The sequence below is a fragment of the Mus caroli genome, chromosome 19 (genome assembly GCF_900094665.2).
Source record: "Mus caroli chromosome 19, CAROLI_EIJ_v1.1, whole genome shotgun sequence".
Classification (NCBI taxonomy): Eukaryota; Metazoa; Chordata; class Mammalia; order Rodentia; family Muridae; genus Mus; species Mus caroli.
The window spans coordinates 33,680,367-33,705,000 of NC_034588.1; the positions used below are offsets into that span (position 1 = coordinate 33,680,367).

General features: G+C 42.0%; 1 protein-coding gene across 13 annotated transcripts in view; it reads right to left on the reverse strand.

Annotated features, from left to right (window-relative positions):
- Window positions 1–24,634, reverse strand: part of Cpeb3 (cytoplasmic polyadenylation element binding protein 3) — a 187,271-nt gene that overhangs the window by 97,967 nt on the left and 64,670 nt on the right. For 8 of the 13 annotated variants that reach the window (XM_029472536.1, XM_029472535.1, XM_029472532.1 and 5 more), the window contains exons 3-4: window positions 19,988–20,147; window positions 7,014–7,070 (exon numbers count right to left, since the gene is read on the reverse strand). In XM_029472536.1, coding sequence (XP_029328396.1) covers window positions 7,014–7,070; window positions 19,988–20,147 — 217 coding nt within the window. The remainder of the gene's footprint in view (window positions 1–7,013; window positions 7,071–19,987; window positions 20,148–24,634) is intronic. The other 5 variants (XM_021152378.2, XM_029472539.1, XM_029472538.1 and 2 more) reach the window with 1 other exon arrangement.

Below are 24,634 nucleotides of genomic sequence, written 5' to 3' on the forward strand. Positions count from 1 at the left end.
TTCTGTTTGTGAGTGTCAGAAAAACTATTTCACTATCATATTACCATCTGAAATTATTTTCTGCTTGGTGTGGTGGCTTATGCCTTTAATCTTAATATTCAGAAAGCAGAGGCAGGAGGATCTCTGTTAGTTCCTGAGCCAGATGGAGCTACATAGCAAAATCTTGTCTTAAAATAAACAGATTACTATAATGAAATTATTTTCTTTGCTGGTTATCAGTTTAAGGGCAGCCTCAACTACATAGCAAATTCAAGACCAAACTGAGCGATATGAAACCCTCTCTTAAAAAACAAAACATAACAACAACAACAACAACAAAAATCAAAAGCCAAGATCAAAACAAAACAGGGCTGGAGATATGGCTCACTCACTAAACTGCTCGCCTTATAAGCAGGAGGGTCTGAGTTCAGTCCCCAGGACCCACACAGAAGTCAGCACAGCAGCACATGTCTGGTGCCAGGGCGTGGGGTATAGGAACAGGGAAGAGACAGAAGGCTCAGTGAAGCTCACTAGCCAGTCAGCCTAGAGGAATTGGTGACCTCCATGTTCTGTGAAAACACCAATCTCAAAAGTAAGGAGACTGATGAAGACACCATACAAATACACACAACCCCACAAACACACAAAGCACATATCCTGAGAACCAGGTATGGCCACCCAAACTTGTAATTCTACCACTTAGGAGGCCAAGACAGGGAATTACCTCAAGTTTGAGGCTAGCCTGGACTACACAGTAAGTTCCAGGCCAGCCAAAGTTATATATCAAGACCCCGTCTTAAGGAAACAAAAAATATTTTTTACATATATCACTCACAGTGAGCAAAAATAACAACAATGTGCTTTTCAATTTTTAAAAATTTCCATTAGGAATTCTAGCAAAGCTGGCTTTCTTCCTATTCTGGCACAAACACATGCATGTGCTCAGCTCCCTCTGCCACTTCCTCTCAGCTGATCCTCCCCAAGGAATTCACACTCAGCAAAGAAAGAGACGCAGGGAGGAGAGACCAAGCAGCCACACAGGAGGCTGCCTGATACAAAATGCACCAATAACCTTCAACTTTTCTCTTTTAGCTTAACAAATGCACTGTCAGCTCCCAGTTCTAACACAAATACAGACAGGCATTCCAAAATATTGTCAAGCTGTCAGTTAAGAAGCGACATGGAGAGGGCACCTTCGGCTAACATTCCAAGTGCCCAGGGCGTGGGCTATGGACAGGCGTTCAGTGGTCAGTGAACGACGTGGGACCTCTCGAGCAGCTGCGTGTCCTCACCGGCATTGTGCTGCTGTAGTTTTGTCTTTTACTGCAGTGCCGGGCGATGGAACCCAGGGCTTCCAGCTTCTCAGGCCCCACCCTCCCCAGCTCCACACTCCCTTTTAAGATATTAACATTTTAAGAGTTCAAGCTGTCCAGGTTGTCCTCTAGAACTCATCAATCCCTAACTGCTTTGGGCCCTCTGATGAGGAAGAGTGTGGCTTAATGCCCCTCCTCTGTCAGAGGGTCACGGCACGACTGCTTTTCCACTCACCTCAAACTTCAAACAGTCATGGCAACATGGAAGATGTCAGAATGAAATGACAATGAAGACTTTAAATGCCAGGCATACTAGCACATGCCTATAGCCCCAACCTTCAGAGGCTAAGGCAGCAAGACCAATGGCTGGGAGTTCAAAGTCAGCCTGACCTACATATGAAGGCTCTATCTCAAAAATGAAACAAGCAAAAACCAACAACAAAAAAACAGGCACAAGCCGGGCAGTGGTGGCGCACGCCTTTAATCCCAGCACTCGGGAGGCAGAGGCAGGCGGATTTCTGAGTTCGAGGCCAGCCTGGTCTACAAAGTGAGTTCCAGGACAGCCAGGGCTATACAGAGAAACCCTGTCTCGAAAAAACAAAAAACCCAAAAACAAACAAACAAACAAAAAACAGGCACAGTGGCTCGGAAGCAGGAGGATCTTGCAAATTCAAGGTTGACTCAAAAACAAAAATAATCAATATATCTTTTGCACGCTAACATGCAAATCGAGGGAGAACTTTAGCAGGCAGCTATAAAACTTAGGCAAGTCGCAAAGGCAAAGCATACAAGCTTGCTCTACAAGACCCTGTGCTATGGCCCCACCTTTATGATCTTTACCTCTACTTTACACGGGAAGAAATCGGAGACAAAGAGGTGTTAAGACTGAAGCCCTAAGCTGATGAAGCTTGTAAAAGGTGACATGAGACAGGCCTGATCCCAAACATGGCCACCGCAGCTGTCTTACCTCCATGCTGTGTAAGCAGGTGTATGTCTTGCACTTTCAGATGCTCAGCACCCCGAAAAGCACACTCCTCTGTGTGCTCACCACACATCCTCCTTACCTCACCAGATCCCCACAGCCTATTTTCAACTTCGAAAGGGAATAAAGTCCAGAGGAATAAACTGCATACCCTCAGCAGCGACGCCTTCTAAGCGGGTACTGAGTGTCCTGGCTTTCAACATGAATTTGACCTTAAATTGGTTGACTTGGACCAGTTATAGAGGCACTTTTCTGAGAGGAAAAACTACCACAATTCTATGGGAGGCCACGACTGCTAAAACAACTGCATACTCAGTGCAGAGAAGCACAGGTCTGCCTGATACAAACATTACTACAAAGAGCACCCTCAAAGGCCTCCCTCCTTTTCTGGAAGGGAAAAGGATGTATTATGCAAACTTAGTGTCTTTGGAGTAAGAATAAGGAAGATGGTTCAATGGATAATTGTTACAGCAGGAAGGGAACATACTCCCCACTCTAGAGGGAAGGGCATACTTGTTGTTCATGGTAAGAAAGGAGGAGCTACGTTCACATGCTTCCTCCAATCTACCTTTCAACAGTGACACTGTGCTGCCCAGGCTCATCTTCAACTTGCTATCCTCCTGTCTCAACCCCCAAGTGCTGGGATTACAAGTGTGAGCTACCGACAAATCATTTCTCCTATATCCTACGTTTTCTTAGCCACTCCCCTCCCTCTTTTATTTTATATATTTTATTTGGTTTTAAGAGACAGGGTTTTTCTGTGTAGCCCTGGCTGTCCCAAACCTTGCTCTGTAAACCAGACTGGCCTGGAACTCAGAGATCCAAGTACTGGAATTAAAGGTGTGTGCCAATACCACCCGATTCCCTTTCTTTGTTAAAAATATAGTTCAATTTATATTTAGTCCCTTTCAATGATAAAAAATTGTGCCAGGCAGTCGTGGCACATGCCTTTAATCCCAGCACTTGGGAGACAGAGGCAGGTGGATTTCTGAGTTTGAGGCCAGCCTGGTCTACACAGTGAATTCCAGGACAGCCAGGGCTACACAGAGAAACCCTGTCTCGAAAAACAAAATAAAACAAATCCAAAGGGAAAAAAATAAAAAATTGTGAAATGATAAAGTTTTAGTGATTTTTGTTTTGTTTTACTTGAGACAAGGTCTCTCTATGTAGTCCTGGCTGTCCTGGAACTCACTGTGTAGACCAGGCAGACCCTGAACTCACAGAGATCTCCCTGCCTCTGCCTCCCAAGTGCTGGGATTAAAGGCAACCATGAGTTTTAGTGATCTTTAATTTGATCTCAATCATTCCTAAGGGAAAGGGAAAACTGGTTTCCACAGGACAAGAGCTCTGGGATGACAAATGATAGGGGGAAATAGAGGACAAAACATGCCTATGTGTTGCTGGACACTGGGCACACAGCTGCAATGCCTGCCCTGGGGTCTGGGGCAACAGTGCTGACAGCTACAAATTGGAACTAGTGAGTCTGAGACTGGCCCAAGCTAGTCAGACACTCTCAAAGAGACCAAGTACATGTTTGGGTTTATCTGACGGTGGAGGTGAGATGGACAGAGATTACGAGGCTGTATATGGGGGCACATGGGTGAAATCCCAGCATTTGGGAGGGGGAGGGAAGAGAATCTAACTCCCAAGCCAACCTGGTCTCTAAATAAACAAACACCATACTCACAAACATGACTGCCCATGTCAGATACATGTCACTAAAGGAGCTGGGCTCACAATACATATGAGAAATATTATAACAGCCAAAGTATCAAAGTATGCAAACACGGCATGCAATACAGAGATTATGCTCTTGTCCAGATGAGATGACTGTGAGCGAGAACTGACGATAAGTAATGCAAACGCATACATCCGGTTGTTTCTAAAGTGTGCTTTGAGGAGACAGCTGGATGTGTCAGCCTTCTGGAACACCCAGAGAGGCATGGACACTGGTGTACTCTTCTCACCACCACGTTCCACCTATCCATAGGCAAGATGGCCTTCTGACCTCCACACCTATACCATGACATGCAAACACTCCCTCACCCCGCACACACTATCCATACACAATAAATCCATTCTGAATGGTAATCGGCCTTCTTTCTCTAAGAGATGAAATTGATGCTAAAAAGGAGACTTAAGCAAACCACATGTAAATGAGGTCTCTCATTTTATAAACCAAAGATAATCGAAACCTTTTCAAAAGAAAATGTCTTTCGGTTTTATTTTCTACACAGAAATAAGCAAACTGTATCCTCTGCCCCTTGGATGTCAAATTAGGTCATTTCTCAGATACACAGAAACTGCTTCAAGCAGACAACACTACCACACTATTCTTTCTCAGGCAATTCCCATCATCGAAAGGAGTATCCTCATAGTTACTAATGATGCACAGCTAAGCATGTTATCAATTACACACACACACACACACACGCACACGCACACACACGCACACACACGCACACACATGCGTACACACACACAGGGTAATCTCAGTTTAAAGTGTCCTTTCTTTCAGAAATTAGGAAATGAGAGGTGTATACATACTTTGGAATCTATATTGTCCTCAAGGCTCTCCAGACAGGACCATGCCTAGCATGGATCAGGACTTGACAACAAGCAGTTCCAGTGGTTTCCATGTGCTTGAGGCATGTGTCAGATCCAAGGAAATGTATGGGTATTTTAGATGTGTATTTTAAGTGTGTATATATTTTAGAGAATGTAAAACCTGTCTTAAGAAATCTAATGGTATTTCAAGAAGGGGACAACACACAGCCCTATGCTTATTCAGTATGTCCCCCCCTGGAGACCAGGAATTGGCCTGCACATCTGAGAGGTTAAGAGGTCACAAATCAGTATCACTCACTTGACGAAAGAGAAAACTGCGATTCTGGGAGTCAACAGCTCACCCAGGCCTTCTGGCAACAAACAATTCCCGTGCAGGCTCCTTTGCAAAGTTTTTGGTCTATAGATGCTGGAGAGGCAAATTGGCCAGACACTTCTTCCAGGGCTTTTGTTTTTGGAAACAAGGTGTGGAGATCACACTGGCCTCTAAGTTTTTAGGCTATGACTTGCCCTTGGCGACTTTCATCTCACAAGGAGCACTGAGCACTGAGTAGTAAAACAACAGCAGGGGTTCTGCAGCTTTCTGATCACATAGATATCGCGTCTGCCCAGTACCACCCATAAGGCATGGACTGATACCTTATTCCCCCCAAAGCAAATAAGGTGCTGCCTATAAACTGATAACGAAGCCTGGGAACACACGAGCACACAGATACATACTAAAATTGTATGAGAGAAACCAGGCCCAAGAGTGTATGGAATATATCAGAACAAAGAGTAAACTCCCTCCCCTGGGTTCCATAAGGACGAGGACACCTAACAGAGCAATGGCACTGGCCTGTTATCTGACCACCCAGTTGTGCTCCAAGGAACCCATAGGCTGAGAACTCCTGGCTGTCCCTGGGACTTCATTTCAGCTATAACCCCAATGGTGATGAAGCATACTCTACCCGTGGCCCTGCCATCATTTGTTCATTGGCTCCCATCCTATGCCTTGCTTCTAGGACCTCTATAGTCTCAGACCTCACCTCTGCAGCTCTGCTCAACCCAGAGACCTTGTGGCTTGGCTCTGTGTACCTCAAGCAGCTCTCCAACTGAGCCTTTCTTCTGTCTCTAGCTACCAAGGGACTGCTTCTGTTTGTATTAGCTCTCTTCCTCTGCCTCCAATAAGAACTGCTTCAACTCCTGGACTCTGCTGTAGCCTCATTTACCCTTTTCTAACCTACAAATATACATGTTTATAGAAATATTTGCCGTGCTGTGTGCAATGAGTGATATGAAATATTCAGGCACAGTTCTCTTACACCAGTCTCTAATAGCCTAAGCTGGCCTCAGGGACTCTACATAGTGAGTATAACTTTAAACTCCTGATCTTCTTCTGCCTGTATCTCTCAAGTGCTGGGATTACAGGCATGTCCCTACCCCTGACTAACCAAATCACTGAGCAACAGAGCAACATTCTGGGTAATATATATATATATATATATATATATATATATATATATGTGGCTCTAGAATGTAATCTCATAATTATACTGACAAAACCACGTTTGACCAGCAAAAATGCTAAGCTGACATCTATAATATACAAATTTCATTGAAATCCCTAAATGTCTCCCTTGAAACATCTATGACTATTTACCACAATGAGAAACTTATGAGTTATGTGTAAATGAGGTAATTTATTTACCCGGGCTTTCTGCTTCCTCCCCTCCCTATACCTCTCCTTCTTTTATTACTTCACCTACTGGTATTGAGAGACGCTGGCAAGTATTTCCCGTTATTAATATAGAACTTTATTTACACACACAGGCAGCAGGCCAGATTGGTTCCCGGGGTTGTGTTCTGCCAAGGCTGGTTCAGAGCAGCAAGTTTTCAAGCTTTTGCTTACTCAGAATCACCTACTTGACTCCTAACGCAAACAAATCCACCCTTGAACTTCCCCATTCAGCAGGTCTGCAGGAGCCCCCAATAATGTGTGGTTTTAGTAAATTCCCAAGTAATGCTGATGCTGCTGGTACAGAAATCCTGCTCTGGGAAGCACGTGTAAGGCACAGTAGTCTGTGCCACGCTCGCTCGGTGAAAGGTGAGACAGTGAAAATCTAAGTAAGCAGAAACTGCATGTTGCAAACCTGACTGATACTTTTATAAAGCTTTTTCGTATGAAGACTTACTGTTAAGTGCCATAATGTTATCTGTTCCTGGATGGTGGAAATTTATTCCCATGCGTCCTGGAAAATAAAGCAATTTTATTTTAAGCACAAAGAAAACATTGTTCAATATAATTATTTCAAATACACTGCAAAATATAAACATTACAAAACACTACAGATTAAATCTATAGCAACGCTATCAAAGCCAAAGCATTTACAACAACTTTAAAATCAATTCATAAAACACAGACATAAAAAGTCTTAAAACAAAGCCAAAGTCTCAACACAAAATACAATCAAACAAAAAGAAGCTTCCATTATAGTCTGAAATTTGTACATCTCCAATGTTAAAATTTCAACAAGTCAAATTCTTGGACTAGCATTTTATTTAAACAATCATTCATTAATGCCCTTCAAATTAAGGCATCAAAAAAGAAGAAAAAATTTACAGATGTATATATAAACATGAAGTTTAGAGAGAATAAAAAAATACAGTTTCATAATGGCTCAAAAATACAACATAATTACCAGAGGAGCAAAATGAAGATGGTAAAATGTTTCCAAGTCAGTGGGGAAAGACTGGCATAAAAATCCTGCATTATTATGTTGACCCAAAGCTACTTCTGTTTCTGGGGGTTGGTCTCTATGGTGGGTTGCTGTTTCTTTTTTTATGACTATGTAGCCCTAGCTGATCTAGAGCTTACCACATACACCAGGCTACCCTCTAACTCACAGAGATTCGCCTGTCTTTGCCTCCCACAAGCACTGGGATGTACCACCATGCCTGGACCCACAACTAACTACTCTGTGACAAATGTGACTTTCCAGATTGTCATCTTTATGAATAATATGGGAATTGAAACTTCTGACCACATCGGTTGATTTCCTATTTTGCATACCTCGGAGATTAAGAATCATTTTTTTTTAATTTTTAATGAGCTGTGAAACTGAACTAAAGCAAAGAGGCAACAGAGGCCTGTGTCCTGTGCACCCTAAAATATTTACTCAGTAGTCCTTTACAAAGATGGAACCACTGATCTGTAAGGTCATAAACAGAATGATGCACTGGGGTAAAGAGTGAGAGCCGTGGGGGATGGGGTGGGTAGGATGAGAGGCAGAAGCACAGAAGGAAGGGTTCAGAGGCACAGAGGAAGAGGTGCAGGAGTGAAGATGACAGATGCAGGCATTTGCTGCTTTTTTTCATTATCAGAGACAAAATGGATGTAGCAAAAATAAAAATTAAACTCAGAGAGTCTTGTATAGGAGGAAAATGTACTATGTAAGATTTCATGACCAATTCCTTCAACAAAATAGGTACCAGTAAAACTAGGTGTGGTGGATCACCCCTGTAATCTAAGAACTTGGGAGACAAGAGCAGTCTATAGTTACATAGTAATACCCTGTTTCAAAAAAAAAAAAACAGTCAAAAAGATATTAAAATAATAACTAGGCATGATTTCTATGTATTTGACTCTGTAATCGAGAGTTACTTTTAGACATGTACTCTACATGTACTCTACCACTGAGTTTTCCTATAGCTCTAAAAACATGTTCATTTTATTTTATAGCCACTGCTTTCAAATGTCAGTCATAGCTGGGGAAGTATAGTCTGTATAAAGCTAAAGATAAAGGTTTCGAGGTTTTTCCTTTGTTTTACAACAGATACAGTTTTATATATAATGGTCCAAGAGGCAGTTTCGACTTGGTATTAAACTCTGTTTCTGGGGACTGGAGGCAAACATCACATTACCAAGCTCAATACCAGGGGAAAATGAAAAAACAAAACAAAACAAAACTAAAGTCCTCGTTCAACTTCACTACTTTGTGTGTGTGTGTGTGTGTGTGTGTGTGTGTGTAAAAGAATGGGAAAAAATCAATGCAATTCTCAAAATATAATAAGGGAAACATTCCTAAATATATGGTTTCTGTAGAAAAACTATTTGATATTAGCTACAAGCTAATTACTAGGAGTTTAAAACGTATCCCACTGTTGACGACATATTTCTTATAATTCTATTTGTGGCTGTCCCATAAGACTTCTATGGTTTTCTAATTCCTAGGTCAGTTTAGGGTCTCTGACAGAGCCTGTATCACACGCAGTGCTTCCTGCTACCACCACCTAGATCAAAAACTACTCACAAACACTTGTTACAGTGACAACCTTGACTCAATAAGAGAATTTACATTCTGGTCTCAATTAAGTCAATGTTCTTTACACCAAAACTAGCATTTATGAAAACCAAAAGTGATATCCTCTAATTCTGCTTCATCATATTCTAGGGTATTAACCACAACAGCCAGTTGCTGAAGTCTACATAAACTCTTATCAAGACTTCACACTCACTGTCCATTAGAACCTAAGGAAAAACAGAATCTCTTTACTTAGACAATGGCATGCATTGATGGCCTCAGCACACAGGAGACATAGGCAAAGTAAAAACCACAGGCTCGCTGGGTGTGGTGGCGCACGACTTTAATCCCAGNACCACAGGCTCGCTGGGTGTGGTGGCGCACGACTTTAATCCCAGCACTTGGGAGGCAGAGGCAGGTGGATTTCTGAGTTTGAGGCCAGCCTGGTCTACACAGTGAGTTCCAGGACAGCCAGGGCTATACAGAGAAACCCTGTCTCAAAAAAACAAAAAAGAAAAAAACAAAACAAAACAAAAAATCCACAAGATCAAGGCCTGCCTGAGCTGCACAGTGAAGCCATCTCAAAAACCAACCAATCAAACAAACAAAAAAACAAACAGTACCGGGAAAAAGTCAGATATAGTGGTGCACAGAAGAGATCTGTGAATTTTAGGCCAGTCAGAGTTACACAGTGAGACCCTGTTTAAACAAAACTTGAAAAGCAGGACCTCTTCAGTCTTTAGTGACTATTCAGAGGACAGGATGGGTCCTTAAAAGGCATCAAATGGACCTTAATATTACTACAATCAAGAGGATTTGTCAAGAACAAAAAATAAGCTCAATTTTAGTTAATCTTCATTCAGTTTAATTCCTGTAAAAATTTTTTCCAGCTTTACTGCATCAAATAACTTTTCTTTCTATTTTTAGATATTTTATTTTCCTTTCCTTGTTTCCCTTCAGAAACACCCCCTATCCAATCCTCCCTCCCCCTGCTCACTAACTAACCTGCCTTCCTGTCCTGGCATTCCCCTACACTGGGGCATTGAGCCTTCACAGGACCAAGGGCCTCTCCTGCCATTGATTCCCACAAGGCCATCCTCTGCTACATATGCGGCTGGAGCCATGTGTGCTCTTTGCTTGGTGGTTTAGTTCCTGGGAGCTCTGGAGGTACTGGTTGGTTCATACTGTTGTTTCTCCTAGGGGGCTGCAAATCCCTTCAGCTCCTTGGGTCCTTTCTCTAGCTTCTCCATTGGGGACCCCGTGCTTAGTCCAATGGATGGCTGTGAGCATCTGCTTCTGTATTCATCAGGCTCTGGCAGAGCCTTTCAGGAGACAGCTATATCAGGCTCCTGTCAGCAAGCACTTGTTGGCATCCACAATAGTGTCTGTGTTTAGTAACTGTATATGGGATGGATCCCCAGGTGGGACAGTCTTTGGATGGCCTTTCCTTCAGTCTCTGCTCTGCACTGTCTCTGCATTTCCTCTGGTGAGTATTTTGTACCCCCTTCTAAGACACTTTGGTCTTCATTCTTCTTGAGCTTCATGTGGTCTGTGAATTTTATTTTGGATATTCTGAGCTTTGGGGCTATTATCTACTTATCAGTGAGCGCACACCATGTGTGTTCTTTTGTGACTGGGTTACCTCACTCAGGATGATATTTTCTAGCTCCATCCATTTGCCTAAGAAGTTCATAAAATCATTGTTTTTAATAGCTAAGTAGTACTCCATTGTATAAATGTACCACATTTTCTGTATCCATTCCTCTGTAGAGGGGCATCTGGGTTCTTTCCAGCTTCTGGCTATTATAACTAAGGTTGCTATGAACATAGTGGAGCGTGTGTCCTTTGTTATATATTGGAGCATCTTCTGGGTATATGCCCAGGAGAGGTATAACCTGGATCATCAGATGGTAATATGTCTGATTTTCTGAGGAACCTCCAAACTGATTTCCAGAGTGGTTGTACCAACTTGCAATCACACCAGCAATGGAAGAGTGTTCCTCTTTCTCCATATCCTCGCTAGCATCTGATGTCCCCTGAGTTTTTGATCTTAGCCATTCTGACTGGTGTGAGGTAGAATCTCAGGGTTGTTTTGATTTGCATTTCCCTGATGACTAAGGATGTTGAACATTTCTTTAGTTGCTTCTTGGCCATTTGGTATTCCACAGTTGAGAATTCTTTGTTTAGCACTGTACCCCATTTTTAATAGGGTTATTTGGTTCTCTGGAGTCTAACTTGAGTTCTTTGTATATACTGGATATATATCGAATGTAGGGTTGGTAAAGATCTTTTCCCAATCTGTTGGTTGCTATTGACAGTGTCCTTTGCCTTACAGAAGCTTTGCAATTTTTTTTTTTTTTTTTTTTATGGTTTTTCGAGACAGGGTTTCTCTGTGTAGCCCTGGCTCCTGGCTGTCCTGGCACTCACTTTGTAGACCAGGCTGGCCTCGAACTCAGAAATCCGCCTGCCTCTGCCTCCCGAGTGCTGGGATTAAAGGCGTGCGCCACCACGCCCGGTGAAGCTTTGCAATTTTATGAGGTCCCATTTGTCAATTCTTGATCTTACAGTATAAGCTATTGTGAACACACACACACGTATGGTCACTTGATCTTTGACAAAGCAGCTAAACCTATCCAGTGGGAAAAAGTCAGCATTTTTCAACAAATGGTGCTGGCTCAACTGGCAGTTAGCATGTAGAAGAATTCGAATTGATCCATTCTTATCCCCGTGTACAAAGCTCAAGTCCAAGTAGATCAAGGACCTCCACATGAAAACAGAGGCACTGAAACGTATAGAAAAGAAACTGGGAAAGAGCCTCGAGCACATAGGCACAGGGGTAAATTTCCTGATCAAATAATTTTTCTGTTTTCTAGGATGTTGCCCTTTTAGCCTGAGTTTGAGCACAGCTACACGTCCCTTTGGGCTCTTTCCTAAGGAGATAGAAAATCTCACCTTGGAAAGGGGGTTATCGTTGCCTGCCCTCACTGGATACTTGCAACTCCGTCTTTCTTAAGAAGCAGAACAAGAGGCTCCGACAGTGTCTTGCAGGCAGAAGGCATCACTATTACAAGAAAAGCCCTGTAGTTTTTAATCATTCCTGGACTTCTCCCTAATTTTTTTTTCAATGAATTTTGGATAAACCGGAACATAAACCTTGTGAAAAGCTCCAATGCTAGATCCCTAGAATCAATCACCTAAATATAATCTAAGTTTCCTGATAACTAGAATTGTGTGTGTGTGTGTAAAGTTACATATGAATATTTAGGTTAACTCTTCTATATCTTAAGCTATAGTGATTAGAATATAAAATGTAATCTATTTTCATTGAATAAAAATTAGGATATGTGGAAAATAAGATCACTAAAGACAAACATAGTCAGTGTTTATGTATCTCTTTTAGTATGGAGGACGTGCATGAAGCGTGCAACCATTGCATAGTCTTTTCTTAGTGCAATGTACAGCCAAGCTTTAACTCTTTTTAAAGGATTTGGGAGAGAAGATGTGTAATGGCAGAGAAAAGCCTGATGCTCAACTCAGACAAGGCCATTTCTTTTTACTTCATTTTGCCCAACAAATGCTGCTGTTGAATCAGCTGTGAAAACAGAAGCAAGTGTGTGACATCTGGTGATTCTGTTTCTGCAGTCTGGTGCTGCCAGTGTGACATTCTGTCACCTGTCCAGGAGTCTGCTATTTTTAAAGTGTTCTTGTCAGCTAGCTATCTTTTAAGTGTAGTGTAAAGTGTAAGGTTTCAAAAGCCGGAGGGCATCCTTGGTCTTACTAAGTTAAATGCAGATATGGAAATAAATCCAAGACTGCCCTAATTTGCCCACATCTCAGGACATAACAGACAAGAGTCAGGATGGAGACCAAGGGTGGAGAATGGAGTTACATTTGTTTATTTAGAATGGGGAAAAAAAATCACAACTTTATAAATTCAATTTATTCATATTTCAAAATCTACCTTATTTCAGAGCCCAACTAAACCCAACTAAATTAAAAGCTGGAAATTTTATTAAATTATGATTACTACTATGAAAGCCATTTCTTCAGCACACTAACACATCTTTCTCTAATCACCCACTACCCTTTAAAAGGTACTCAAACAGCTACAAAGCGAATGTCAGTGCTTCAAGAAAATATTCTACTAGATTTTTACCTATTTTCTCTATAAAGTTAGAGATATACTTCTAGAGAAAAAGTACCATAAGGCATAAAAATATGATATGTAAAAAAACCACCAAAAGAAACCCAGTAAAGTTGGATGTGGTCTCAAAGGCTGAGACAGGAGAGTCTTGAGTTTAAGGCAGGTTGACTCCACACAAGACCCTGCCTCAGAACAACAGAAAGGGGATGCAGGGGATGCTGAGGCTGGTGAGAGAATCAGCAGGGAAGTGATCCACTAAACCCAATGACCTCAGCTCGGTACCCAAGGTGCTCACCAGGGGAAAAAGAGAACAGATTCCTACAAGTTCTGTTGTGAACTCTAAAAAAACAGATAAATAAGTTATTTTTTAAAAACTAAATTTCTTTTACATGGTAATGGCAAAATCTGGTACTATACTATAGTACTATAGATCTGCTCCAAATAACCAATAAGCAAAACCATGAGCTCAGGACTGAAGTCAATGAACAATTTTGGGCAAGTTTTTGTTTTGTTTTGTTTTATCTCCTGGAAGGGCAGGCTGCACTCTGGGCTCCAATCACAGAGTTCCTAGACCTAGGGCGCAGACATGTGCTACCGTCACATTGTGACACCCATAAATTCTTAAGTCCTTTGTCCTTGTTTCCTTAATTAGCTCAACTGAACTAGAATTTCAGAACTTAGTGCCCAGGTATAACCTTCCTTCTATAACTGCTAAATGATGAAAATGCATCAGGCAAGGTAATGCACACTTTTAGCTGCAGCTACAAAGGAAGCTGAAGCAAGATGGATCTCTACCGAGCACGAGTCCAAGGGCAGCCCAAATAACCAACTAAGTCTCAAAGAGAAGAAATGGTTGAGAATAGATGGACAAGAGCAGTCACTGCTGAATCAAAATCTGCCATGCCCTTGCAGTTTGTAGGGTCTTTCTGTCTTTCTTCATTTTAGGTGCTAGGAATCTAACTGAGGTTCAAGATGCTTGGCAAACTGAACTACGAACATAACTCAGAATTAGACAACTGTGTAAAGGACAAATTGGCATAGGCTTAAAGAAGTTGACATTGTGATTCAAGCTACTAAATAAGCCACATATTGTCTTCTGGAGGAAAGAAGAAAAATTCTTTTCTAAAACAAGGGAAGCAAAAATTCCCAAAGGGAACCAATTTTGTGTAAGTCTCTGTCGTGTACCATTTCAATACAATGAATACAGAAAAGTGTCTCTACAACAGAAAATGGGTGGCATTCATATCTTCTAAGATTCTGTCGATTTAAATGTGCTAAGGCACTATTACCAGAAATGAGCTATTTTTTTCCTCAGACTTTTTCGGTATACCTTTGAAAAGCAGTCCCTCAGTCTGGGTTCTCAACCAACACCTGTTCTTTTCATTTTTCAAATCTCAGTTCCATGAGTGACAAAGGAAGAGAAAATTTAAATACTAGAAACAGTTCATCAGGGACCACCCCAGTGAGCAGACAAGAAAAGGGTACATGGGATGAGGGAAGCCCATCCCTTCCTCTTGTTGCCACCCACCTGCTATATGGTGCTTTCCCAGACAGAGGAGATAGCTGCTGCTTCCTTACTTAGTATAGCAGGGAAGGTGACAGATCCATCAAGCCTAATGACCACAGGTTTCCAGGTCAGGAGACAGTCTTATACAAAGACAGAACTGCTCCCCTTATTTCCAATACTGGAAGTTTTCTTTTCCTCCCACTGCCTGACCTCTGTTTCCCAAGGATTTCTGTCATTAGAAACCCATGAGTAGTGGTATCACGCCTTCAGTCTCTTCTTGAAACCCTCCGTTCTCTTCAGATTGAGGCGTCTCTCATACAAAGGGTGTATAAAGGGCAAAACACAAGCCCTTATTCTGTCTCTCTGCTACAGCCAGACTGAATTGGCCCAGTGACTGTAACAGAGTGCACCATTCTCCTTTCCTTTTCCCTGAAGGCTATGTGTGCCGGGATTCAAACCAAGGGCTTCATGCACACAAAGCAAGTGCTCTACCATCCATCTATATACACTTATACACTATATACACTTATACACTTATATGCACAGAAGGTATTGCTCTGTGATACATCTAGACTGACCCAGCACAAGTACAAAAACAACAGAAAAATTGTGAGGTGTAATTTACTGAAATAGAAGTCTTGTTTCCTAAACTTCCTGTTCTCTCACACTAGCCCTTAAAAGAATGACTAAAGCCGGGCAGTGGTGGCACACGCCTTTAATCCCAGCACTTGGGAGGCAGAGGCAGGTGGATTTCTGAGTTCGAGGCCAGCCTGGTCTACAGAGTGAGTTCCAGGACAGCGAGGGCTACACAGAAAAAACCTGCCTCGAAAAAAAACAAAAGAAAAAAGTAAAATAAATAAATAAAAAGACTGAAAGCAGAGCAGTGGTGGTGCACATCTTTAATCCCAGACAGAGGCAGACAGATCTCTGAGTTTAAGGCTAGCCTGATCTACAGAGCAAGTTTTAGGACAGCAAGATCTTCACAGAGAAACCCTGCCTTGAAAAACAAACAAACAAAACCCACAAAAACCCCAAAACAACAAAAAAAAATGCTTGAATAAAATGATTTTTCACTAAATATGTCTTAAATAATAGATACTGATATCTTCTCTATGACTATCACTATGAATATATACCAGGTCCATTTTAAGTATATCATGAAATAATTCATGTCTTATTTGACTGCTTGGTACCTAGTTGGTGGAACTATTTTGGAAAAGATTAGGAGGTCGTCTTGTCGGAGGAGATGTGTCACTAGGGCTGGATGCTGAGATTTCAAAACCTCACACCAGGCCCAGTCTCCCCGCTCCCTCCCTTCTCTCTCTCTTTCCTCCCTGTCTCATTGAATCTCTGACTCAAACTTAGGTTCAAGTCTCAGCTACTGCTCTAGCTCCATGCTTGCCTGCCATAGTGGTCAGGAACTCACTCTCTGAAACTGTAGCTAAGTGCCCAATTAAATATGTTCTTTTATAAGTTGCCTTGGTCATGATGTCTCTTACAGCAATACAACAGTAACTAAGAAAACTATGCTATGCAGATGTACAGTTTTAAAAAGTCAAGTAATGGTTGTTTTTCTTTCTCCTACATGTGGCTTTTGAAAATGATGGTTTAGCCCTCAATAATCACTACTTATTTAAGGAAAATAAAAACAACTATTTGCAGCCAATATTTAGCTGTAGTCTTCTCAAGAAATAAATCTGTACTGGCATGGCTTAATTTACTACAGAGATCAAGTAATAAGCATTCCGTGCTCCTCACAGAAAATCACATGATACCTGCAAAGTTCCTTTGCTAGGGAACCCATCTTCCCATCTTTTTATTTATTTATTTGGTTTTCGAGACAGGGTTTCTCTGTGTAGCCCTGGCTGTCCTGGAACTCACTCTGTAGACCAGGCTGGCCTCGAACTCAGAAATCCGCCTGCCTCTGCCTCCCAAGTGCTGGGATTGAAGGCGTGCGCCACCACTGCCTGGCTCCCCATCTATTTTATATGCTGTTTTATCTTAATTAAGAGGCTTTAAAGAGGCTAATATATCCAGTTCACTAGCCAACTAAGGGCAGATAAAGAACTCGAATCTAGTTTGGATCAACTACAAAGTTAGAAAGGCTGTGTTTTGAAACTTCATCTCCTCTATAGAAAATGTAGAACACCTGGGAACCTCTTAATAAAGACTGCTAAATACCGTGGCTATGTCTAGGTACTAAGCCTTCTGCAGGCTTTTTACCACTCTTATTTTGTTCTACTATGTGTTGTTTGATTTTTTTTTTTATAGAGTTAGGCAAGAATGTGGGGGTTTTTTTTCCTATAGAAGAAAAGAAAACTGAGTTCTAAGACAAATAACACCAGTGTAAACAAGCACCCCAAAATCCAACTCTACTTGAGTTTTGAGAACCCTTCCCGACACAGATATCTGCAAATAATGTTCCCACATTCAAGAGGGAAAAGATCAAGACCAAGAACCTAAGGAGGCACAGGCAAAGCATTTCCTAGAAGCCACACAGTAGGCACCCAACAGGTCATCTATCTCCTGATGCTCAACGCATTCTGCTACTTCTATCTTTGGACCCATGGACTGTCACTATAAATGTCCCTCAAGCAACTTATTCACAGCAGTACTACCTAGGGTAAAGCAAAACTGGAAAGTCTAATCTTAAGTTCTATCAATAAATTATAAAACCCAGAGAGAAACATGGGTATTTACTACCATGGAAAATAGAAACAGAAAATAAAAACCTATGACTACACCATCACAATGTTTCTTGTGTTTTTAGTTACTTATGTGTATATGCATGTTCATGTGTGCAAATACATGTGTGTACACAAACATGAGGATTCACTATTGTGGAGATCCAACAAGAGGACAACCTCGGGTCTCCTTCCTTAGGTACTATCCACATGCTTTTGGTGAGGTTTTGGTTTTTTATTTGTTTTTGAGATGGGTCTCTCATGGCCTTAAGCTCACCAGGCAGGCCAGGCCCATGGACCAGTGCATCTCAGGGATCTGCCCCTCTTCCCAGTGCTAGGATTGTGAGCACAGGCTAGCACACCCAGCTCTTTTTACTAGCTTCTGGAGACTGAGATCAGGCCATCATGGTACAAGACAAGTACTAAGACTGAGCTCTCGCTCCAGCTGGCTTTTTATTCTGTTTATGTATTAATTATTACCTTCCTATTCTGACAATTTTCTTTCAATTTAAAATTAAAAGTACCTTAAGCATTTTCTTTTCTCCTCCTCCTCCTTTGTTGTTCTTTGTGGTTTTTTGAGACAAGTCTCACTACACAGCTCTGAGTTGCCTAGAACTTGTTATGTATAAACCCAGGCTGGCCTTGAGCTTGTATCATCCTCCTGCCTCTGCTTCCCAAGTGCTGAGATTATGATGTGCACCACCATGCCCAGTGTCAAAATATTTTCTTAAAGGTGCATGTGATGTCATTGACCACAGGGACATAGTGATGTCACTGACCTCAGGGACATAGTGATGTCACTGACCTCAGGGAAGTAGTCTGTTTATAGAAAAACATGCAGTAGAATATGAAAAATTGGGAAGTTGAAACCATATTCAACTATAAAGTACATACTCAAGGTCTCCCAACTCGTGGGGCCATAATACATGTATGGTGAAGCAGTCTATTATCTCATATTTGCTAGTAAAGAAAAGGCTGCAGAGATAGTGGGGCTGTAATTTTAAAAGGCCACCCACTGTGAATGGAAAAGGCATTTACATTACTCTGTGATAAGTTCCTACCCTCTGTCACTATGCCAGCGCTATGCGTAAGGAGGCACAAGTAGCTCCTGTTTTACAAGCATACATAAGATTCTAAAAAATGTTGTAGTGACCATAATCTGAATTCCTCTCCTAGTTTTTACCTGGCACTCAGGAAGATGGGACAAGAGGGTTGTCCTGAGTTCCAAGATCAGTCTGTTCCAGGATAGCCTGAACTCCATAGTAAGACCAGACTCAAAAAGAAAAGAAAGCAGAGCAGAACAGAGAAGGCAGACCAGAAAAGGGACCAGGAGCCAGGAGGGATACACATGTGAGGATAACCAGGGAGGCTCTCAGGGCAGCGACAAATGACAAGTGTAGCCTGAAATGAGTCTAAGAAACCAAACCATCTGTGAATATTATTATTTTTACATCATTCACACCTCTAAGTGTAACATGCTTCAAATTATCGTGGACCTAATCTTTAACTGGGGAAAGATGTGGTAAGTGACTAAATTTAACAGCAGTGTTTCTCTTCTTTGCATAAGGCCTTAAGAATCTAGCTTTCCCAAGTCATTTTATGTTCTCACGGCCTCCTAGGACTACTTCTCTTCACTGGGAATTAAGAAAAGCAGCCAATTATGAAAAGGATTTCTGGTGAGGACACCTTAGCCATGTCCTTGATAATGGCCTAGGCTGCCAGAGAGGAGAAAATCCTCACAGTTCCAGAAGAGGAAGAGTTCACACAAGATGGGCATCCCTGGGGCAAACTGTTTAGCTTTTAATTCAAGTCCTAACTCAAAATGGAGTGGAGATTTCCACATCAGGAACTTGCATTACAGCATTTAAGATATTGTAGGGTCTCTAAAATGTTAAATAATCTATAAAAAGAACTATTTGTAATTTATGAGTTTGCATGGACTCTAAAATTAGGAAGTTCTACTAATGTTGATCCTGGAACGTTCTGCATCATACTGATCTCAAACCATGCATATACTTTAAGACATCTTCCTTGTACTTTAGCCCCCACTTGGCAAAGGGCCACTGGCTGCACATAGGCTGTGATCTGATGCTCCTATACTGGGAAGGGATAGACTATAATACACTGGAAGCGCAGGATGAGAAACTTTATGAAGGAGCCTTAGAGACTGATTTACTAAACATCACTTTCTTGAGGTACACCTGTACTTAAATGAATTCTGCAGATTCAGTGAAAGATTCCAAATGTACAAAGCCCAGAAAATTTGGCTTCTGGTTTCATGCTTATAACCATGACCTCAGCTACCCAACAGAGACTTCTGGCAGATAAACAAATCAAGGTAACCAACCATGATTACCATAGGTAGCTGAACCCAGGTTAAAAAAAAAACTTTAAATACATTCCACAATGCTTTACAGAAGCAAAACAAACAAACAAACAAATCAAATCAAAACAAAAAAAATCACAATTATTAAAAAGCTGATTTTTGCTTAAAACACCAAGCAAGAATGGACATATGAATATTCCTAACCTGCAAAATGATTCCTCCACATTATATCAGCGAAACTCATTGGTGGGCCACTGGGAGGGTAGTGTTTACCTTTCAGAGGCTCATGGTCAGTCCTTATCATATCCATTAAGGAGTTCTCCAAGGAGTGCAAGTTAAAAGTGTCATAGGGCCTACTCCGGTCCTAAAAACAAAAACACAGAACAAGACGATACATAAAATTACTTCATAAAATTAACATATTTGTTCTGCTTCCTGCTGCAGATTGGCAAGTTGAATGGAAGTTACAGACAATTCTAAAAGCACATTCACCTTTTATTAGGAATAATGTCTTAGCACCAAAATATTCAGAAGCAGCGTCTACGGTTAGGTTACAGAGCCTCCTTTTCCTAGTCTGCTGTGTAAATGCTCTGTTCCTTCAGACTGACTTTCTCTCACAGGAAATGGGTCAGATGTCCTACTACCTTTGCCTTCTACCATCCACTCCCTGTCTCCAGTGAACACAGACTTCCCACGCTCCTAGAGAACCACAACAGAAGACTTAGTGTAAAACCAGAGCCACCTTTCCGAATAAACACCTTCCTTCAGCCTCACCTTTGAATGAAGAGGCTGAGGCAACAGGACCAGCAGTTTGCAACTATGTAGCAAGTTCCAGTCATGTCTGAGCTATGGTCACAGGCATTGTCTCAAAATAACCAAAGCAAAGTCATGACAATGATTTCAATGTAATTATAACAAATCACTTTAATATTTATGACCAGTAAATTCCATACGTGGGTAGTTTTATTTTAAAAAAAAATGTAAAGAGAGAAAGATAAGCTTAAGACAGCTGACAGTGGAGAACTGACCCCTACAAGTTGCCCTCTGACCTCCCCATGTGTTCTGTGGCATGCACTTGTACACACACACCCGTAAATAAATAAATGAAAAATATTTTAAAGCAAGAAATAAAAATTCATGGTGAAGAGGAGACTAAATGACAACTGTCTGTTCAGGCTGTGTGACAGTGTGGTGAGTCTTGGTTGTTATTCTAGCAGTTAGAAGGCTACGGCAGGAGGCTAGCCTGGGTTATACAGAAGACCCTGACCCTCCCTCCATTTGCCCTAAAAGAAAAGGTTGTCTCACAACATTCAAGATTCTTTCTGGCTAAGACAGTCTGGTTTGGTTGGTTGGTTGGTTTTATTTTTTTAAAATACTTAATGTCATCTTTCAAGGTGAGTAAAAACATACTACCTATTGTATGTTTTTACATACAATTTTAAAAATGAATTTAACAATGATTAGAACTCAAAACCAGTACCCTTAAGGAGTATAAAATTATGTCTCATGAAGTTGGCCCAATCCACCCAGGACAGTAAACAGTAACTTCTATGGAAGCATCATATTACATGCAATTACTGACAGCACAGTGGTCGTGAGTTCCTACAGGAGAGGATATAAAGATTAGGTGACTACCTAGCAGGAAAATTGGTGAACATATTCAGGGGAGTGTTTGATGTATCTAAATTGAAATGATCCTCAAATCAGTCAAACTGTCAAAATCACATGAGGTTCTGGTTAAAATACAAGTTCTTGGGCTGGGGAGATAGTTCAGTTGGCAAAGCGCTTCGAGATCTCCCAGACCCTCATAAAACTACAGTCTGTGATGGCATGTGCTGTGAAGACAGAGGCAGGAGGATCCCTGGGGCTCACTGGCCAGCCAGGCTGTCCTGCTGAGAGTGTAGGCTGAAATGAGACACCCTACCTGAAGAGAACAGTGGATGGCTCCTGAGGACCAGCATCCAAAGTTAAACTCTAGATCCTACACTACTGCACTCTCTCCCTCTCCCTCTGTCTCTGTCTCTCTTCCTTTCCCTCTCTCTCCTGGACTCCAGATCAAAACATGCTTAGTAATATTTTATAAGAAAAGCCATCAAGATGGTCAGTGAGGAAAGGTGCTTGCCACTGAGCCCAACACTTTGGAAATGGTGGAGATGGTAGAGCATGTGTCCCAAAAGCTGGGGACTTTAGTCTGGATCCATCACTCAAATAGAAAATTCATCATAACATATTGTTATGAAATAAAATTCAGCAAGGGGGTATCCTTGGCGGCTTGAGCCAAGGTGTGGCAGATGACGACTTAGGCAATTGCTAGGTCCCTGGGGGCAGGTCAGCAGAGTCTCCTGCATGCTAACACCTATAATCACAGCACTCAGTAGGCTGACACGGGTAAGTGGGACTCCCTAGGCAGTTAGTCTAGCTGAATCAGGTTCAGGTGAGAATCTGTCTTAAAAAATATGGTGGAGACTGACGGACAAGGATTCCTGACATCAACCCCTAGCCTCTACAAACAACCAAGCACATGTGCACACATACACAAGAATGCACAACAGCTACCTGTATGGTGTACATGACAACAATGGAAAGAACACAAAATGTCGGTGATGCCACATCCCAGTACTGGACACAGATTAAACATCTAGAAGACTAGAGGAGCCGAGGAGCCAACGCTTCTCTTTTCCCTGTCCTTTCTTCCCGGGTGCCTTCCCCAGGGGAGGAGCCCTTCTTGAAAAAGGTATGCTTTCCCCAGAATCCCGTTCTATACAGAATTCAGTCCATTCTATTCAATGAGCTTACTATTGAAAAGTTTACTAGGGGAAAGGGCAGCAACCCTCGTCATGTGCACCACTGGACAGGGAGCCTTGAGGCCACGTCAATCTGCTCTAGCTGGCATGGATCACTATCACCCAGTGCACCCTACACATCTGCTTCTGCAACCCTGAGCTTAGCCTATCTAGAGCAGACCATTATCTTCTCAGTGCCATTATCTTCACATCCTGTTTCACAAACAGCAGGCCTTGAGCTGCTCCACCCACTGTTGTTTGTCCTATCTTGTCCTGCTGGTCAGTCCACTTAGTCTATATGTAGCTAACAATGCTTAACCAAGGAAGCTGGTCAGGAAAAACAGAAAGAAAAGAAAAAAAAAAAAACTAAAAACTTTGCAAAATTGTTTAATAGAAATTATATATATACAGAAAAATAATCTACAATTCATAGATCTCAGAAATTACAAATGGTAACGAAGACTTCTGAGTCCAGGCCAAATTAAGCTATGAGTGTGAGACCCATTCAAAAAGGATGGGGAGGCAACGGCAAGATGGTTCCTTGGGTAACAAGTTCTGTGTGGCAACCCTGAAATCCTCGGCTCAATCCTGGACCTCTAGGGAAACCAACTTTTAAAACTGTCCTCTGGCCTCTACATGTGCACTGTGGCATGAGAGCACCCACACACAACAACACACAACACCACAACCCAGAAACCAATCAGGTATGCAAAGAGCAACCAACTCATAAAGTTTCCCCACAGAGGAGAAAAGGAAACCATTTTCTGTTTGGCTTCAACAAGCAGCTCCCCAGAGGACTGAGAACACCTGTAAGTAACACAACTCATTGTAGGAGTTCTCTGAGAATGACCAAAGCCAGGGAGACGCTTGCACACAACAGTCTTCTCTCCCCATGCATGAGCCCCGCTCTCTCTCCCCTGCCTGACTCAATGCATTTATCAAGTGTTTAAAATGACCTCCCTACTCAAGGAGGCAAAGGTGAGGTGCTTCTGCAGTGCAGCACTCCAGGGAACTGGGCAGCAGGGATGGAGGGTATGAGTGCAGCCTGGGCTGAGCAGAGACTCCCACCTGAAGAAACAGCCTCGTCCCCTTCTTGTAAATTAAGCAAGTAAGTCAGTAGTGAAAACTTAGAGTGGTTGTACCAGGGTCCAAATTCAATCAAATCCATGTGACCTCCTCTTCTCTCCTCCCATACAAGCAACCTGGCTCACTTGCCTTTGGCCACTTACCCTCATCCAAATGACAACGAATTAACCCCAAGAAGAGGCTTGGTCACTCTCCAGCCCATCCATGGCTCTGACTCTTAGTCCTACCTCATTTATGCCCTGTCTGTCTGGCTTGTCTATACTTAGGTATATCCTTTCCCAGAAACATAAAGTAGAAGACCATAAAAGCCAACAGTAACTGAAAGCCAAATGATGGAAAATAACCATGGCAGGTCAGCAAGATGCATCAGTGGGTAGTAAAGGTTTAGGCTGAGCCTACTGGCCTGAGTTTGATCCCCAGGATACACACACACATGGTGAAAGGAGAGAAAAAACTTCTTCAAGTTCTTTGACTTCCATAGGCAGGCAGGCAGGCAGGCAGGCAGGCAGGCAGGCAGGCAGACAGGCTCCCTCTTGCGCTAGCTCTCTCCCATCTCCCTTCTCTTCTCTCTCTCCCCTCTCTCCCCCCTCTCCTCCCTTTTCTCCCTCTCCTCTCTCTCCTCTCCTCTCCTCTCTCATAAACACACACACGTGCACACACACAAACTACCTAAAAATAAAGTTATAAAATAACCATTGTACCTTGTAATATGCTAGGCAACTGAACTTGATGTCTTCAGTTCTCCACCACCCTTGGGATAGGAATTACCCCACATGACAGAGAGAAACACTGAAGTAGACAGAGTAACTATTCAAAGTTAGGCTGCAAACCTACCAGTCAGATATATAATTGGCAAAGTTTTTTTCCCCATTTAGTAAGCTGCCTCCTTGCTTGAATGATGTATCCTTTGCTGTATAAAAGTCCTTTTAGTTTCATGAGGTCTCATTTATTAATTGTTGATCTTAATGCCTGTATAATCAAG